The 19,625-nt window shown below is 41.9% G+C and overlaps 1 protein-coding gene across 17 annotated transcripts in view; it reads left to right on the plus strand.

The window, feature by feature from the left end:
* Positions 1-19,625, plus strand: part of Utrn (utrophin) — a 527,655-nt gene that overhangs the window by 53,701 nt on the left and 454,329 nt on the right. For 2 of the 17 annotated variants that reach the window (XM_087190255.1, XM_087190258.1), the window contains exon 1: positions 10,544-10,958. The exons of 8 other annotated variants lie outside the window; for them this stretch is intronic. In XM_087190255.1, coding sequence (XP_087046381.1) covers positions 10,865-10,958 — 94 coding nt within the window. In that variant the 5' untranslated portion in view covers positions 10,544-10,864. Of the gene's footprint in view, positions 1-10,535; positions 10,959-19,625 lie in introns of those variants that run through there. 7 more of the 17 variants (XM_013072645.3, XM_087190257.1, XM_087190265.1 and 4 more) reach the window with 6 other exon arrangements.

A 19,625-nucleotide genomic window follows, 5' to 3' on the forward strand; every position in this document is an offset into this window, starting at 1 on the left:
CTGGCTTCTGTCCTTGTTTTTGCCTTGTTTCTGGATCACTCTTTATTCTTGTACCCTCTGACATTGTTTCTGAGCTCCCTCCTCCCCTCCACCTCCCTCTTTTTGTGACCCCTAGGCTGGCTGTGTTTTTGTTGCCTTCTGCAGTACAAATTACACCCCGTTTCCTCAGCCTGTGCCTCTCTGTCCCCTTTGCAGGCTCTGGCCTGCCTCAGTACTCGAGCTCGAGCCTTGATCCTCAGGGGGTCGATGCAGGGTCACCTTGATATAGCCCTCTGGTGCTGAGTCACTTGCCTGGCTGGGAACCCGTTCTCTTCAAGGCTGCACTGCTCAGAATAGTTGGTGCCCAGGAAACCTATCAGTTCGTCCCCTGCCTGGGACTTGAGCCCAGAGAACCTGCTGCTGAGTCTCCTGGTTCAGCCTCCTGAGTGACAGTCAACATTTGCTTTCTCTCCTCCTTACACACTTACTTCTTGGGACCTCTCTGTCTCACGTTGGCAATCTTGGAGCTGCTGTCAGCCCCGCCAGTTCTTTAGGATTGGTTCTGCATATGTAGTTATTACTGGATCCTTCATTTCCTCCACACTCTTTGGTCTTAACATGTCACAAGAGGATGCTACACCTCATTCTCTAGTCGAGAGAGAGGACACCAGAGTAGGGCGGGCGTGCCTGTGACGAGACAGGACCATCTTTGTGTGCCACCAGCTGCAGGCTGGATCTACAGATGACCCACACAGGTTAATGCCCACCTCTTCAGAGGGCCCAGGGCCCTCAGATTTGCATGGGGGCACTTGGGTGAGGAAAGAAACAGTCCTGTGGTCAGCAGTGAGATGTATACACATGTGTCCGATGGACTGCAGTGGCGCTTGGTGAAGCCATTTGGTACCCAGGGACAGTACTGGTTCAGAGGAAGCTGATGTGGGGAATGTGAGCCAGAAGCCAGCCTGTCACCCCACAGGCAGTCAGTGACAAGACACTGGCCAGGATCTGGCAGAAGTCACCACATTTAGCTGTGGAGAGTCAGCAGGAAGATAGGCAGTGTGGAGCTTGTGTTTTTGAGACTGAGATCGTTACTTTGGGCTTCTAAGGGGCAAAGTTGAAGTGACCCCATCTGAATCCATAGGCTGGTGAGTTCCTCGGGACTCCTGGCCACTTCTCCCACTGGATTTTATTACTGCTGACAACAGGAGCGATCTCTTCTTCACACCTTTTCACCAAGCCTGAGAGTTGTAGAATTCTCCAGGAACCGGAGAAACTTCCCTCCCAGTGCTGATGAATGCACTGCCGGGGAAACTCACTTCCGTCCTTTCTCAGCCCAGCAGATTTCTAAAAATGGCAACATGTAGATAATTCAGAAAAATCACCTCCTCTTTCTTTTTTCAAAATAACAATGAAAAATTCCTCTTTCGGTATATGCATTTTATTTAGGTCTTTTACTATCTTACCTTTGATTTTTTGAGATAGGGTCTCCATATGTAGTCCAGGCTGGCCCGAAATTCACTACTTAGCTCAGGCTGGATGCAGACTTGCAGTGAGCCTCTTTCTTCAGCCTTCCAAGTGCTGGGATTACAGGTGTGCGCCACCATTCCCAGCTTTTACTGTCTTCTTTCATAACTGTCCTTGTCTCCCTGAAGAACCCTCACAGTGAGCTCCTTCTGCCACAGGAGTGAGGTATGTGCAGCTGGAGTATCCCAGGGGCCCTACCTTGATCAGATAGCTATTTGGGGCTCCTCCTTTGGCCCTGGCAGATGGGATCCTCCTTCTGCGAAGCAGTGACCTCACTTGCTGTCATGGTGATGGCCTATTCTGCTGCAGGTTGCTGTCGCCTGCCTGATGGCTTGGCAGGGGCGTTCCAGGCAGTTGCCACTTCTGTTGGAGGCAACACGTATGTGCACACACACGCATTCACGCTCTGTCTGCTGTGAGAACTGTCCTTACTGTTCTGAGTGCGGGGAGAAGCTGTGTGCTCGAACCGCCTCTCTCCCCTGTCATTAAAGGATTTGGGGGATTGTTATCTGCCTCTTAATCTCACTGCTTTGGTGCAGCTTTCCTGAGCTAAGTGTGACAAAGATTATAATCTAGGAATTTTCCTTTTAATTCATTATTCTAAGTAAGTATCTCTGGCACCAGAAAATAAAAGTAATACTTAAATATGATTTTCCCCTTTTCTTGGTGGGCTCCTTAAAGTCTGTGTGTGAGATCTGCCTTTATACGAATAATTTCTCAGCTTTGATGGGAACTTAGATTTGACTTTTACATAACTTTGTTGATTATAATGCCATTCAATTCCATGGGTATGCTAATATTTATTTATATCTTGGTGCTTTGGAAAAATAATCTCATGAGAAATCACTCAGTCCATTAAATACCAACTTTGGCATTACTTTTTTGGTTTGCTTGTTTTTAAAAAAGTTTTTCCTGGCATTAGTTTTTCTTTTTTTAATAATTGTTTTAACCATATCAACAGTAGTATAATGAATATTTTTAGACACGTGTTGTTAAAGCCATGTGAAATGTTCTTTGATTTTTTACTGTTATCAAGAACCAAGGTAGACTTTCCTAGTCAGATGGGAATGAATTGAAAATTCTGACATGACCTTTGAGTATTGGAAAAGTACAATTGGTCTCTTGTATCTGTGGGTTCCATATTTGTGGATCGAACTATCTAGGAATCAAAAATATTTGAAAAAAATTATATCTACAGTGAAGAGGTATAGGCTTTTTTCTTGTCATTATTTCTTAAACAAGACAGTAGAAGAACTGTTTACACAGCACTGACATTTAATAGGTATTACAAGTAATCTAGAGATGATTTAAAGTATAAAAGAGGGTGTGTATAGGTTATATACAAAGAATGTACTATTTAGGAACTTGAGGAGCTATAGATTTTGGTATCTGTGGGGGTCTTGGAACCAAGTCCCTATAGATACTGAAGGAAGATGATATTCTAAACAGTATTATTCTGATGAAAATATAAAAGCGTTAATTCAATCAGTTAGATCATGAGAATCTTGACCACAGACTACGCTCTTTCCAGGCCCGTGTCCTTGTGTGTCATTGTGCACAGACGGTCCATCCAGCCAGGCGGTGCGGTACAGATTGCAGGGAGCCATAGGAACCTGGAAAAGCAGCTTAGGCTCAACTTTGGCATGGGAAATCTTTAAGAGTTTTGGAACTAGGAAGTTGCAGATGTGGAGAAAGATCTTCTGCGGTCTCCGTAGGGGTGTGGAGACCTGGAAACAGTAGGGGTGTTGCAGGTGGCTTTTCCCAGGCTAGAGATGTAGTGAGGGCTGGGCAGGAGATGGAAGAAGCTGTAGACTTCATGGGTACAAATCCATGATCATTTATCTTCAGTTTCAGTATCCAAAAAGAGCTCTGAGACCCAAAGGGTCATTTCTTTGTGATTCATTTGACAGGCAAACCCGAGCTTGACCTGAACTTGTCTGTTGGCGAAGCTTGACCTAACTGTTGGAATTCTTTCAAAATCCTTTCTGATCCCTTTCATCACTCAAGAAACAATTTGCTTCAGAACTATGAGCGTGTTTGATTAGGGAAAAGTGCCCTGGATTTTGCTGTGTTTTGTTTCTAATGTAATCTATGGCTTGTGCCATTTAACTTTCCTCAAATGGGAAGAGTTCTGGTTTGTCAAGATTTGGGCTGGGGTTTGGGACAAGGGGTTGTGAAAGAGGTGGACCTGTGTTTACAGGATGAGGTTGCTAAGGCTGACAGATAAAACATGAAGAAGAAGGAACTGTTCGAGCCTGAGAAACTGGGAGGTCAATGATGACGCTGCCTCATTAACATGAAGGGAAGCAGAACGTTGGGTGCGTGTGGGTGTCAGATACATTCATTTGATAGTGCAAAATTCATTGAAAAGAATGTATCTTGGATATTCAGGTGGTGTTCGTGTGTAGAATCTTGAATTCCATGGCAACTGAAAAAATTTGAATTGGATCTGTAGATCTAGTGTTCTTGGAAAATCTGCATTCTAAAAATGCCAAGTTAGGTAAATTTCAAAGTCAGGTCTACATCTTCTCTTTGACTTTTTGTTTTTAAGCTAATCTTGTTTGCACTGTAAGATTAATGTTTTCTGATTTGAGAAAAAGTTTAACTACAGTTTAAGTGCATACAAAAAGCGAGAAAGCTGGTGCCTACTTGTAATTCCAGCTACTCAGGAGGCCGAGGCAGGAGGATCGTCACTTTTCAGGCCAGCCTGAACAATTTAGTGAGACTCTCTCTCCAAATTTAAATAAAAAGCTGAGGCAGTAGCTCAGTGGTAGAGTGCTTGCCCGAGTGCGAAAGAGTGGGTTTATCCTGAGTACCAGAAAAAGAAAAAGAAATTAGGTGTGTCTAGAGAGTTCACAGGAGGCCCACCACTCTTTCTCTCTCTCCTTCAGCCTCCCTGGTGCTGGAGGGTGAGGTTTAGCTGTAGCTCTTCCCTGCTGGACTCAGGGTCAGGTTCATTCATTTGGACTGACAGTTCCAACCCAATGTTCAAAGCCAAGAGTGTCTGCGGATAACAGCAACAGCGAGGAGGATGTCCTTCCGTGGCCACATCAGCTGGACGTGTTTGTCCAGGGGAGAGAGGATTAGATTCTGGAAGCCTGGCTTTGCAGTGCCTCCTGGAGTTTCAGCTAATTTGTTGTGTGATTCTCTCTCCACTCGACTCTTCTTTCCTTTTTGATGAGAAGGGACTGAGGCTGGCAGCCCAGTTGCTGTGGAGCTATAATAGAGCCAGTGGTATATACACAATTTGATTGCTGCTGTCAACACCAGATTGAATAAGAAAGTGCATACTCTAGACAGATGGTTGTACTGTAAATGGTCTATTGATTTCACCAGGACTAGAAATAAGGCCCCCATGTAATTGAGCAGAAGGACAGATCTGTGGAGAGTGAGTTCTGACAGTAGAGATGAGTTTGAAAAAGTGCCTCCTGTTAGATATTTTTAGAAGAACCTTTTGGTGAATTGATGATAGCGTCTGATGTTCTTCACTGTCAAGGACTTAGAGAAACCCCAGTGCACTCTTTTCACTTGTGTTTGGGCAGGGGTTTCCTTTTCCTGCCTAGAAGCTAGTTTAGAAATTGTGTTAGTTGATCCAGACCTTCTTGGTTCCTGAGCTATGATGACATTTCCACTTAGTTCTGTTATGAAGGTCTTAGAAATTTCCCACAATGGAAAGTTCTGTTTGACACATGAAAGTTCAACGGTCAGTTTCGTAGTCAGCCGTATGCCAAGAAATAACTAAAACAATGGATTGCACAGAGCAGCCTTGGGACATGGAAATTTTTTAGAAGATGAATGAATCAAATTATATTATTAATACATGTTGCAAGGCCTGAGGCCCAACTTTGGAAAATAAAAAGGTCATTTTTTTAAAGCTAATACTCATTTGATAATTTTTGTTATCCTTTATGTAGATTTTTTTTCTGTGTAGTTTTTTTCTTTTTTTTAAGGAATTAAAGAGTTAAATTGTAAAGTTCTAGGAAAGTAGTAATTGGCATAGTTGTCCATGAATTTTCCTCAAACTTGGTAAGGTCTGAAAATTTGATAATCCTTTTATCAAACTTTTGAAAAAAATAATTACTATTCTTTTTCCTATGTTATACTTTTTTAAAAATTAATTTTATTGGTACATTTTAGGTATACAATATAATGACATTCATCATTGGAAATTTGTACCTTTACATAATCTCTCTTGGTTCTTATTTTTTATCTTTTCCCCAGCCCTCCCTTCAACCCCTCCATCCCTCCCTATTTACAAAGATTTTGTTTCCATTTTTTCATTTTCTCATATTAATTCCATTCCCTTCTTTCCTTTCCCCTACCCCTCCCATTTCCCCCTCCGCTTTGCCCCTTTTCTTCCTATTTCACATTATCTATTATACCTTTTAGTCCTTATTTACACTTTCAGTTTCTCACACCAGAGAAACTATTTGGTATTTACACATGTGTACCCTATTTATTTCATTTAAGAGTATCGCCTCAATGTGCATCCATTTAGCAATAAATGTCTCTAATTTCTCATTTTTTTATGGCTGAATAGTACTCCATTTTATAAAAAAAAAACCCCACATTTTCTTTATTCAGTCTCCAGGTGATGGGCATTACGGCTGTTTCCAAGTTTTAGCTATTACAAACTGTGCTGCTATGAACATGGGAGCACGTATATCACTGTGGTATGATTCTTTTAATTCTTTGGGGAAGATCCCCAGCAGGAGAATAGCTGGGTCAAATGGGACTTCCAGTCCTAGTTCTTTGAGGTATCTCCATACTGATTTCCACAGTGGTTGCACCAGCCTACACTCCCACCAGCAGTGGAGCAGTGTTCCTCTTTCCCCACAGCCCCACCAGTATTTGTTAAACTGGTTGATTCTTGATAGCAGCCATTCTTTCTGGGTTGAGGTGGAATTCCAGTGTTGTTTTCATTTGCATCTCTGAAATGACCAATGAGGTTGAACCTTTTTTCATATGTTTATTTGCCATTTCTACTTCTTTGTCTGAGAAATGTCTGTTCATTTCAGATGCCCATTTTTGGACTGGGTCTTTAAATTTGGGAGGTCTGATTTTTTTAAGTTCTTTATAGATTCTAGACAGTAGACCTTTTTCTGAGGGATTGCTGGTGAAAATTTTTTCCCACATTGTGGGTTGTCTCTTCACACTGCTGGTGGTTTCTCTTGCTGTGCAGAAGCTTTTTAGTAAGAAGAGATCCCACTTGTTGATTGTTTGTGCTAGTTCATGGGCAACTGAGGTTTTGTTCATAAGCTATATCATACTTTTAAGAAGAAAGGGGAAATTATTGTTATTGTCTAGATCCTGACTTATCCTCTTTAAGTCAACTTCAACACTTGTGAGCTTCTCAATGTTAATTCACATCTGGTCTAAAATTTCTTCCTAAAAATAGTTAAACCTCCCACTCTGGGAAGCTGAGGCAGGAGGATAGAAGGCTTGAGCTCAGCCTGGACAATAACTAACTTAGCACGATCCTGCCTTACAATCACAATCCCTACATGAAATTCGACTACAAAGCTACACTGTTATAAAAACAGCATGGTACTGGCAAGAAAACAGACCCAAGGATCAATGGAACAGAATAGAAGGTGCAGAAATAACTCCAAACACACTCAGCCACCTTGTCTTTGACAAAGGACCCAAACACCTTCACTGGAGGAAAGATAGCCTCTTTAATAAATGGTGCTGGGAAAACTGGCTTTCCACATACTGATGACTGTATCTACACTTATACTCTCACCATACACTAGACTAAAATCGAAATGGACCAAAGATCTAAACATTGAAACAGAAATACTGACTCCGCTGGAAGATAGAATAGGTAGACCTCTTGAAGATATTGGTGCAGGCAAAGACTTTTTGAACAAAACTGCAATTGCACAGGAACTATCACAAAGAATCAACAACTGGTATCTCATCTTATTAAAGAGCTTTTGCACAGCAAAAGAAACCACTAACAGTGAAGAGACAACCCATGTAGTGGGAAAAAATTTTTGCCAGCTGTTCCTCAGACAAAGAACTAATATCTAGAATATATTAAGAGCTAAAAAAATCAGAGCTCCCATATTTAAAGACCCAATCCAAAACTGGGCATCTGAAGTGAATAGAGACCTCTCACATAAAGAAGTAGAAATGGCAAATAAATTTATGCAAAAAATGTTCAAGATCACTGGTCATTCAAGATGTGCAAATTTAAAAAATGCTGAGATTCCTCCTCACTCCAGAAAGAATGGGTGTTACCAAGAAATCAATCAATAACAAATGCTGGTGGAGCTGTGGGGGAAAAGGAACCCTTCTCCACTGTTGGTGGGAGTGTAGACGGGTGCAACCACTGTGGAAACCTGTGTGAAGATACCTCAAAAAGCTAAAACTAGAGGCTCCATTTGACCCACCTATTCCCCTTCTTGGTATCTTTCAGAAAGAAAAGTATAATACCAAAGCACACTCATGTTCATACCAGCACAATTGGTAATAGCTAATTATGGAAATAGCCCAAATGCCCATCGACTGATGAATGAATAAAGAACATGTGTTTTTTTATACAATGGAGTAATACTCTGCCATAAAGAAGGACAAACTTGAGACATTTCTAAGTAAATGGATGCACCTTAAGTGAAATAAATTGGACACACATTCAGATCATTCAAATATCACATGGTTTCTCTGATGTGAGAAAAAGAAAGTGGAAGTGAGGACCAAAAATGTATAATAGATATTGTGAAATAGGAAGAAAATGTTCAAATGGAAAGGGGAGCTAGAGAAGGGAAAGGGGTAAAGGACGGAAAGGAAAAGGAAAAAAAGAAAAGAAGGAAAAAAATGGAAACAAAGCTTTTGTAAATAAGGAGGGGAAGAGGGGTTAAAGGGAGGGGAGGTAAATGGGAAAAAAAGAAGGCTCAAGGTCTATCATGTACAGGCACAGATTCCATATGGTAAATGTTATCATTATGTATACCTAAAGCATACCAATAAAATTAATTAAAAAAAAGATCTTAGGGCCAGGGATTTAGCTCAGTGATTTCGCCTCCTGCTGCGCAAGCACAAGGACCCGAGTTTTATCCCTGGTACCCCCCCCCCCCCCCAAAGATCTTGCCTTAAAAGAAAAAAAGAAAAAGGATAGCCTGGGATGTAGCTCAGTGTGAAGGCCCTTAGTTGAATCCTCAGTACTGCACCAAACAAAGAAACAAACAGCCCAGGTAAACGAATGGATTTGTAAATGACTGACATGTCATATTTACTGTTAGAACTTCATTTTCTTAAAAGATTTCAGAAGCAACCCTGTAGTGGCCTGCTGCACCTGCAGCCTCTTACTAGAGATACAAACTCAGAGGCCACCAATCCTGGGTGGGTGGGAACTCATAGAGTGGTGCCACGTAAATGCTAATGTTCTTTGATGATTGTTGGAAAACAACCCCTGCCACACCTGGACATCTCAGGATCCTACTTTGGCATTGTAGTTGATATCCATTCTGATTAGATGGGGACCATGCCCAGGAACTTGTTTTATAGTTTGAGTCCTTAGCTGTGCCTGTGGGAATGGAGGCAGTTTGGGATACTGATAAAAACTGGGCTTTGCTAGCTTGTCATCCAGGAAATGCCAGTGAAACAGCAGTGAGATGTCACTTCATCCCATCTAGGATGGCTGTAATAAAAAGACAGATAATAACAAGTGTTGTTGAGGATGTAGAAAAATTGGAATGCTCAGACTTCACTGGTGGGAATGTAAATGCTGCAGCTGCATTGGAAAATAGGTAGTTTCTCAAAAGATAAGCATATAGTTACTACTTTACCCAGCAGCCCACTCCTGGAAATGAAAATGTGTGTCCACATAAAAAACATGGATACAAATGTTCAGAGCTGCAGTCATAATAGCCAAAAGGTTGAAACAGTCCCGATGTCCCTTAACCAATGAATGTGTAGGTAAGGTATGCTTTATCTATGCAGTAGAATATTATTCAACCGTAAGAAATGAAAATACTGACACATGCTACAACATGGAATCTTGAAAACATGCTAAGTGAAAGAAGCCAACATACAGTACATATGAGGAGTTCATTTACATGAAATGTCCAGGACAGGCAAATCTCTGGAGATCAGAAATAGATTTAAGTGGCTGTCTTGGGCTGGGGCAGGGAGAGGTCATGGAGAATGAATGTTTTTGGGGGGTGATGAGAAAAGTTCTGCTGTCGATTTTGGTGATGCTTGCCCAATTCTGTGAAAGTACTGATAATCATTGAATCAGACATTATAAATGGGTTAATTGCACATGATTTGAATTACGTATCAATAAGCCTGCTACTCATTTTGGGCTTTGTGGGACATAACTTGTGTCACTGCTTTTCTCTGTCTCCTTGCAGCCTAGAAGACAGATGAGATGAGTATCCTAGTGCACAGGTGGAGCGCAAGGCTTAGGATATTCTGTCATATCATATTCATAGGTCGTATCATATCCAGTCACATGGTTTCTAGGCAGCCTTCTCTCTCCTGTGCCTCAGCCAGTAGCAGAAAGAGTGATCCCTTTTAATTCAAACTTGTGTGCATCCTGATAGAGATACACACTCTATGAAAATCTTAGCAATGAGGAGAAAATTTCCATTTCAAAGCAGGAAAGAAAAATAATTCAATTAGACCAACAAAGCAGGTGACAGACAAGGAATACTAACTTTCTTTGCTTGTTTGTGTGTGTGTGTGTGTGTGTGTGTGTGTGTGTGTGTGTGGCTAATGGCGACATAAATGACAGTACGAGAGTAAGACAAACACCCTAAATAATCTGGAAAATATGAATCAAAATGGTTACCTCTTATCTTATAAATCTGTGTGCTTAAGTTTTTTTTTTATCCATGATAGTAATTTCTAAGGGATTAAAAAGAAAGCCTTTTGAGTTTTATTTCCCCAAGGCATACTAAAATGAAATAATAAATGCAATTTATCCTTTGAAGTATGGTTAATGTGTAACCGAACTCTTTGCCCAGTTGTATACCCAGGGCCAGCACCTTTCCTGATACATACAGGGGAGCGAGGTGCTGTGGCCCTTGGCACCTGACACTGTCACAACAGGGAGAGAGTGATGATCTCTCCTTAGTACATCAGAGCATTCAAAGGCCCTCAGTGTGACTATTAAAAACAACAACAACGACTACCTAAAGAGATTTCACTGACTGCAGAGTAGGACTTCCTGTCTGGTGCTTAGAGGAGTTTGGGTTAGGTTTAGTCAGATCCTCTCATGGGAAAAATAAAAGGCACCAAAAAAAAAAAGAAAGAAAAAGAAAAACACAGGACATCCCAGTGTGCAGTTCGCAGGCTGCTTTTGTCGCTCACTTCCTCCACGTCTTCGCCCTGGTCTTAGCAGCTGTAGGTGATGAGCGGCCCTGCAGCTACCGCCTTGCGTTGGAAAAAGTGCAAATTGGATTTCCCCGGGCAGGCGGCTCTCCAGGCTTGCAGGCGATTACCAGGTAAGTTTGTCAGCTTGCGGGACACACGGCTGGCTGTCAGGGAGGACTGAACTCTGTCCTTTGCGGGCTCTGAGCCGATGGTGGGGAAGGCAGGGCCTGGCGGGCATGACAGGCACTCACAGCTCTTCCGACGCACGTCTGCCCCGCGGAGTCCAGAGCAGCACTGCCTGCTTCAGTTTGCTCTTGGGAAGGTGATAACTTGCTGGCATTGTTGGCATCTTTGGAAAAAGTGCACCGAAAGCACAAATGTGTTGTGACAAACGTGGTTCACTGTTGTCAAAGTAGCTTAGGTTGTGTGGACTGCTTTCTGTCAGGTGGAGGAAGGCTCTTACATGGTGCTGAACACAGACAGACCGCATCCCATACTGTGTTCGGGCTGCTCTGTTGGCTGAAAAGCTGCTTAATTTTTTTTAAAATATAAATTTAGAGGTGAGAAAGGGAAGAATCAGATTTGTATTTGGGGGGGGGGCCGATATAAATCAGGGGCTTTGAGACACGCAGGCTTGTCCCGGAGGACTGGGCAGAGTGGTGCTGTAACCGGTGACTTAGTTTTTCTGATCAGCTTGGACATCTGCATCTTGTTGAATGGATGAAAGTATGTGCCTGTCGTTTGAGCTTTTTGAGAGTAAACACAATAATGTACTTTGTCTGACCACACATCCATGAATGAATATTGTCACTACCGAAAAACCTTTGGGCTACGTAGAGTTTTAAAAAAATGTTTTTTTTTCCTTTAGAATCACTCTTTCCCTCTCAGTGTTTCCTTTCCTAGCTTCATATGAATGAGGTGCTAAGTGCTTACTCGGAATATCTTCTATATGAGAGCAAATTTAAACGACAATGAATGGAGAAGGCTCTGTTCTCTTAGTGAATTTGGTTTCTTGGCTGAGTGTCCTAGATATCAATGTGCTGCAGTTCTTTTCACTGGCTCTTACTTTGCTCTCTTGTTGAATAACCATGGCCCCAACACCAAAACAAAATACTTTTCAGGAACTTGAATTAAACTTTAGGGGTAGAAGCAGCCTTCGCAGACACTGTTGCCTTCCCAGTTGTTTCTGTACTCTGACTTTAATCGCCTTTTTTTGCCTGGCCCAAATCGTCTCTGTAGTTAGCCTGTCTTTGTCTTACTGTCTCATTACAGGGGGCCTGGGGTAGCTGTAGTGGTTGAATTCAGAAGACAATTAGAAGAGAAATACAGACAAACCTTTAAATAGTAAGCGAATTAAATGAGTAGAACACAGCTTTAAATGTATTTAAGTGCTCTACTGGTTGAGTTCCGGTCTATTTAAACAGCATTCTTTCCTCCCTTCTGGCCAGTCAGAAGGCTTTAGGAAAATAGAAAGTGTTTTTTAATAAAAAATATTTCAGGGCATGTTATTTTAATAAAAATAGAAAACCAATGTGTCCATGATTTCAAATCCCACAGGGACCTAGCATCTCTCTCATCAGTTGTTATTGAACTAAATTTTTTTTGTTTCTGTAGTGTAGATTTTCTTCAGTGAGCTTGTGAGAAGTAAAAACCTTAAATTGTTGTTAAAATTAACATTTTCACTGATTGTTACCCGTATTGTAACTGGGGGAGACCAAAATTAATAAAGTCCCAAATAAAAAATTGTTCAGAGGCATCCTGGGGTATCTGGGTACCTGTTAGCATCCAGATGATTTATGTCTGGAAGTTGCCCTGCTCAGGAAACCACTTCTGGGAGGCCCTGCTTATCTTGCCTGCCTTCCTGCTTTGGGTGGCTGACAGGACTCCATGTTTGTGTTGGCCATTTCCTTTTTAGATAGATGGATTAAAGGATTCAGGACCTCGGCTGCCCATTAGAATCACCAGGGTTCTGAAAACCTCCAGCTAGCGCTTCTGCTGGAGTTGAACTTAGGCTTTGACTTGGTAGCTTTGTAAAAGCTATCCAAGGGTGTCTGGAGGGGAGCCATGTTGGAGGGGCACAGGGGGTACTCCTCATCCCCCAGTGGACTGATGGCTTCACCAAGGGAGGACCCTACTTTGTGCCTGTCAGGCAGGAAAGGCTCAACACCTACTGTGAATGAATGAATGAGTTCCTTGGGGGCAACAGGAAGGTGGGGCAGAGGCTTAGCTTGGGGTCTGTGGTGATGGGGAAAATGGGGTATGGTAGCCCGAACCTCAGCCTGGGCAGAAGCTCTAGGGCAAGGTCCTTCTGAGTGTCTTTGTGAGACAAGGGAGGTTGAGAACTTTGGGTATAAGAATTTCATCAGGAGGGGTGTGTGTGTGTGTTTGTGTACATGTTTGTGAGTGCACAAGTGTGGAGGTGGAGGCGGTTGTCATTTGGGGACATTATCAGGAGGTTCTCCTGAGCCCTGGCTGAGTCACAAGGTTCTCAGTTCTCTTGGATTCACACCCCAGTGTTGCTGAGGTCTTCTACAATATCCCATCCTTCTGTCCATTTAGTCAACGTCTCTACAGGCCCTGGTTCACGCCTTACTCAGGGGAGGGGCTAAGGATATAAAAAGGAAGGAGTTAGTTCTTCCCTGTCTGGAAGGGATGTCATCCAAGGTCAGGTGGTGGTTGAAAGAAGGGAGCATGAGCATATTTGCCAGTCCTTTGGGGCTGCCCAACCCACAGGTGACAATGTGTGATTAAAGAAGCACAGAATTCCCAGAGATCAGAGTGCGGTCGGGCTTTTGCTCAAAAATTCTTTAGGGCCTGTGAGGTTTTTGCAGATCTTCATGTCTAAAGAGAACATGAGTTTGTGGTTTGGAGGACCAGATAGAATATAATTCACAGAGATGTGAAGATGCAGATCATTAAATTGGGAGAAGGGTAAAGAGAATGACTTGTGTGAAACAGAGAGATTTTTGGGGAGGTGGGGCAATGTGATACTGAACAGCTCTTTAAGAGATGGGGCTTGGAATTCAAGCCCTGGGTACCAGCCACCCTTGCTTCCAACTATGTGAGTCACTGAGCTTCTGAGACCCTCAACCAATAGGATTTTTTGGGAGGCTGTGGTTAAGATTAACAAAGTAATGCATTTTCAAATGTTTTGCAAGCTATGGTAATAGCTCCGGGTAAAAAAAAGGAAAAAGTTTTAGTTGGGTGTGGCAGCACATGCCTGTAATCCCAGCACTCTGGGATGCTGAGCCAAGAAGATCTCAAATTCCAGGTCAGCCTGGGAAGTTCAGCAATTTAGTAAGACCTGACCTAAAATAAAAAATTTAAAGAAGGGCTGGCTAGGCATTTAACTCAGTTGGAGACCTAGGTTCAATCCTTAGTGCTGAGGTGGGGATAAATTCTACAAAAAGTATAAAAAAATTATTCAGTTGATAATGAGCTTTGCATGGTAGGGAGAATCTAGGAGTAGGAAATTATCCTAGTTACTTTTCTTGTTGCTGAGACAACATACCTGACACTCACAAGTTAAAGGAGGAAAGGTTTATTTTAGCTCACAGTTTGTAGAGGTTTCAGTCCATAGTTGGCTCTACAGCAGGGAAGCATGGCAAAGAGGTGTCACAGAAGAGAAACAGTCCATGGCATAGCAGGCAGGAGGCAGGAAAGCAGCAAATAGCAAGGCTCCCTTTCTCTGATATCCCATCCAGGCTACTAGCCTTTTGGATGGTGCCACCCATACCCAGGGTGGGCCTTTCCATTATCCACAGCCAGAACTGTACTAAACTGAACAGTGGACTGATTTAGCACCACCCACCCTTAATCAAAGTATCATAGATCCAGCCAGCTCTGAAAAGCCCCACCTATAAGTGCATGAGGCTTTGGGGGCATTTTTTTTTTTTTGTATTGGGGATCGAACTTGGGACCTTGCACTTTCTAGACAGGCAGCGGAACCACTGAGCTAAATCCTCAGCCCAGGGTGGGGTGATAACTTCATTCAGTGCATAACAGAAATCAAACATTATGTTCATGCTGCTACTTAAAGATGTTTAAGCTGTACAGCCCACTATCTTGCTAGTGTGTTATTCCTTGGCATGACTTAAAAGGCATGTCCATGTGGCTGGTCTTGGATTCTTTCATGTTTTTCTCAGAGGGGACCAGGTACTTCCGTTTCTGATCTGAGAATCAGATGCAGTTTTGGCACAGGAGGTCCCTCACTCCTGCCCCAATATTTTGACCTTAATTTGAACAGTCCAGTGAACCAGCAACTCAAGTAGTTTTTTCCCACTGCATACGGTAGGACTTGCATTGTTTGGAAGAGGAAAATGAGTCATAGCCCAGTTTTAGAATTGTATCGTGGTGAAATGTTAGCATAGGACTGCAGGAAGAAGGTCAGACTTGTAGTCTACACCAGAGTATTGAAATGCAGATTGTAAGTTGGGCAGGGTCATCATGAGTCTAGAGTTGCTCTCAAGTTGAAGGAATGTTTCATTGTCATATATTTTGGATCCCAAATCTAATTTTTAGCAGTGCACTTAAAATACTTTAAAAAACACCTTAAGTAAATCAGAATCACAAAAATTCAATGCAGAATAAAAATTATACAAAACAGAAAATTGCATTCTGTTGCTAGGTTCTATAAACTCTTTCTAGGTCCTTGGTGTCCTGAACAAAGAATTGAACAAGATATGTGAAAAAGGTAGTGAAGTTTTACATTTATTAAAGGTTGGAAAAGAAGTGCATGCTATAAAATGAGAGTCAGCCACCTAGAGAGCTCACAGTGGCCATGAGGTTAATGGCTGAGGTCTTTAGGCTGATGTTACATCTAGGCCATCCTATCAAAACCCATTTGGTTTTGAACCAGAAAAATTGAAGATAGTACTTTCCTAGGTGCAGGGCTTGGGAACTGTTTTTCTGCACCTATCCTGGATCTCTGATTGACAGGTCACGCCCACTTGCCCAGCCTGCTGGCCACATCCTAATCTCCTGCCTCAGACCTCTCTGGATTTTTCCCTCACAACATTGTTCATGGCTTTGTCCTACATTTTTTTTTTTCCTGTGGATACAAAAAGTTTTTATATCTAAGTTCTCACAAGTACAGGTTTTTTTTTGGAACCAAAATTGCAGCCATTTTGTTTTGGTGATTAATATCCCATCTTAAAAAGAAACCTAAAAATGCCCATTTACATATATGGTAGCTCACTGGGGAAGTTAGAACAAATAATGCATTTACTGTTAAATTGCCATCCACAAAGGGTAGAGAGATGAAAAGAAATGTAATGTTTGATTAATGTTTGAACTTTTTTTTTTTTTTGGTGAACTTGAACTCTGCCTATGTTTATTGGCTCTTTGGACAAATTCTTCAATGAATTGACTTTTTATAGTTTGCCCACTTTCTTCTGTTGTTTCTCTAACTTTTAAACTTTTATGGATTCCAAAGGAAGTTACTACAAAAATGGCTGATTTTGAATTAATTATTTGCATTTCTTTTGAGTTTTAGGATGGTTAACTTGTAAATCAAAAAACAGATATTCTTTTCTGATTTCTGGGATAGAGGTTTATGTCTTTGGATTTAGATTTCATATTTTCTTTTTCTCTTTTGGCTAATGTGGAAGCTACCATTATCCCAAACTGTGTTGAGACTAGTAATTATGTAGGTGCCCTGACTATTTTATTACATTATTCATACACTGATAAATTATTTTTGTATGCATGGTAGACCTAGAATTATTTAGAGAAAAATCCATTTTCTATGTATTTTTTGGAACATGTTAGAGTTAGCAGAAAGGGGCTTTGGAGTTGGATTTAAAACTAAACCCAACTATGCTGCAACTGAGCCTCAGTTTCCTTAATTGCAAAATGGAGCTAATGGGGCTGATGTTAGTCTTTAAAAGTTTATGTATATAAAATGTCTTGCACATAACATGCCCAAGTTGGGGGAAAGATTATAATAAATGGTGATTGTTTATGATGGTAGAGCTTTTTAAGCTAATACAGAAATAAGTAAATTTAGGTACTAAATGAAGATAAAACATTAGTTTAGGTGGGGCTCCCTATATACCATTATACAGAAAACGTACCAGTTTCCCTCATCCTTCAGTGCAGATCTGTTAGTGGTTTTTCACATCGAAGCTTCAAGGCTGTAATTCTAGGCTGTGTTCCTTCAGCCACCGACTCACTCCATGGCAGGAAGTAGAGAGCCATGTGGGACAGCCAATGGCCTGCAGTTGCTTGGAGCAACTGTTCATGGTACAATGCCCCAAATGTTTTGCCGGTTTCAGCATTCACTTTCATTTGTTCAGAAAGGTTTTTATTGTTTATAAGCAAGTGAGTCCAGCGAAGAGAAACGGCACACGGCCTCCCCAATAGCTGTGTGCTCCACGGCCTGTTTGCCTTTCGGTGCCTTACATAAAAAGCTTTATTTAGTCTACAGAGAGAGTTATTGCTCCAAGTTGAGGAGAACTGTCATAGTAGTCTGGAAACATGGTAAATGTCAGTTGAATGCTGCTGAGCCAGGTACTTTGGGAGGCTGGTAACAAGGCTTGGGGGGTGGGCACCTCGCACAGATTCTTGCAGGGCTCTTGCATATCCTCCTGGAAATGTCCCAGCATACAGTAATCTACTCGGCTCTGCGAAGCAGCTGCCCCTGTCACCCCCAGCATTATCTCTTGGTTTCTGACCCGGCCTATTTTCTAGTTGACTTCTGGAGTTAATGGCTTCAGTTTCTACTTGGACTCCTCAGCGCTAACCCCCTTTCTGGTGTTAGTAGCTCCTGGGTTGTGTTTTGCAGAAGAAACCCTTTCCCCCAAAAGATTCATTTTCTTCTGTGGTCACGCAAGCCCCCTCCTGCCAGCTAGCATCTGTCAGTACTCTGAGAACTGTTTTGTTGTTAGTATTTATTATCTAACCGAATTACTGGGAATAAAGCAGGAAGAGTATTTTTTAAATTTGTTTATTTTGTTTTGGTGACAGTGGTTTAAGGGATATTTGGGAATCGATGAGAAAAAAAATCTTGAGCTAAAAATTGTATTTTATCTCTGTTCATGTGAATTTTTTAAAATAATCATATTCTATGTTTGTTTACATGCATTACAAATCATGGGGTATTTCATAGTGACGGACTTTTAAACTGGAAGGTTGTTGGTATTCTGCACGTGAGCTGAGGAAACAGTTCTCATTTACCTTTTTGTTTCCCACTGGCCTTTCTTTACCTACCTCCTGCTTATCCATTTCTCCTGCTGTTACAGAAGAATTTTATATTTTATGATGAGAATTTATTTTGTGGCTTAATGAAGTGGCACTATTTACAAAAGTCTTTGTGACTGCATTCTGTTTAGTCACTGAATTGGTTGCTAGGCTGTAAACCGGAAAATTTCTGTGAGCAATGAAATCTACATAAAAATAGAAAGTGTTGTAGTAAATTTGCATCCTCATTAGTGAAATAAATTGACACCCCCTTCCCAAGATCTGGAAGACAATCAGTAAATAATATTTGCCTGGTGTATTATGATGACTAATTCTAGCATGTTGGGTTGATATTGGGAAAGATGTAAGCGTTGATTTCCCTGTACAATTTTAAACTTTCTTATCTATGTGTTTTGCAAAGTGCTCTGTTTTCTGTCAGCCTCAACGATGACACATGTCTAAGTATTAGAAGTAAGAACAAAAATTTAAAAAGTGCAAGAGCCCCAAATTAATGATTCACTGGACATTATCAAGCACTCGCTGTTTCCTGGGTCCTCTGCTAATGTGTGGAAGTGCTGGAGTGTTTTAAATGTAATGATTTTACTTTCGGTGGCCCAAACCACTGCGTGTGCCTCCTGACAGAGCTTAGGCAAGACCTTTGGTCCCTGGAGTGTGCAGTACAAGCTCATCGTGGAAGTGCCTGCTGCCCTAATTTCGTGACTGTTGGTTCACAGTTGGATATCAGTTTCTAGATGTAGAGTGGTAAATTAGAAAGGTAATGGGTGTGAGTGCTGCTAAAAATTGACATCCTGATTCTAATGGGATGTTCCCATTCACATGCTGTAGAGAAGACGAACAAAATGAAGAGCAGCCCAAAAAGTCACCAAGCCCAGCAACCTGGGTCCACAGGGCACTCTCTTTTGCTACTCAAGTAGGCTCAAAGCGGAAAGATAATTGGCATGTGAAAGAGCTGTTCTGCTGAAATGATTATGCCACTTATAGGGGCAGATTGGCTTTTCTAGGCTGTAGCATCCAGTCAGGCTCTAGACCGCTGTGTTTCTATTTCGTATTTTGTCAGACCCGGTTAAAGCAGAGCCCCTTTCTGTGGCTCGGAGTGAACTGAGTTAGGCCCATCTGGCCTGCTGTGTTCCCACTGCTTGGGTGGCTCTTTGAGCCAGGGCTCGGGGACTTTGAGAAGCACTGTAAATGTGGGTGGTGGGAAGCAGTTGGAAACGGTGTGTCCCGACTGCCTCTGTTGTCAGATCATCAATAGTTTGATCCTATAGTCAGTCAAGTACACCTTGTCCTGGAATTCTTTCCTGACCTCCACGTATGGCTTCCCTGCCAGGATCAAATCCAAAGATCTGTGTTATTAAAAGTCTGTTCTATCTGCAGGGTGAGGCCTGGAAACTGACATTTTAATCATGTCTCCAGGCAGTTGTTGTCCACGTTTGAGAACCTCTGCTTTAGACCATGAGGTTGAAGACAGAGCCTTTTCTTACTTGGTTTTGAATTCTCAGACCTGCCTGAGCTCCTGGCACATTTTGGTTGCTAAGATATTTTTGTGAGATAAAATTCCAATCAGATATATGTGTCAAAGCAGGTGAGCCATGGAATTC

The sequence above is a fragment of the Heterocephalus glaber genome, unplaced genomic scaffold, assembly GCF_053883595.1.
Source record: "Heterocephalus glaber isolate CG9 unplaced genomic scaffold, H.glaber_assembly_v1.0 deba00001550, whole genome shotgun sequence".
NCBI classification, from domain to species: domain Eukaryota; kingdom Metazoa; phylum Chordata; class Mammalia; order Rodentia; family Bathyergidae; genus Heterocephalus; species Heterocephalus glaber.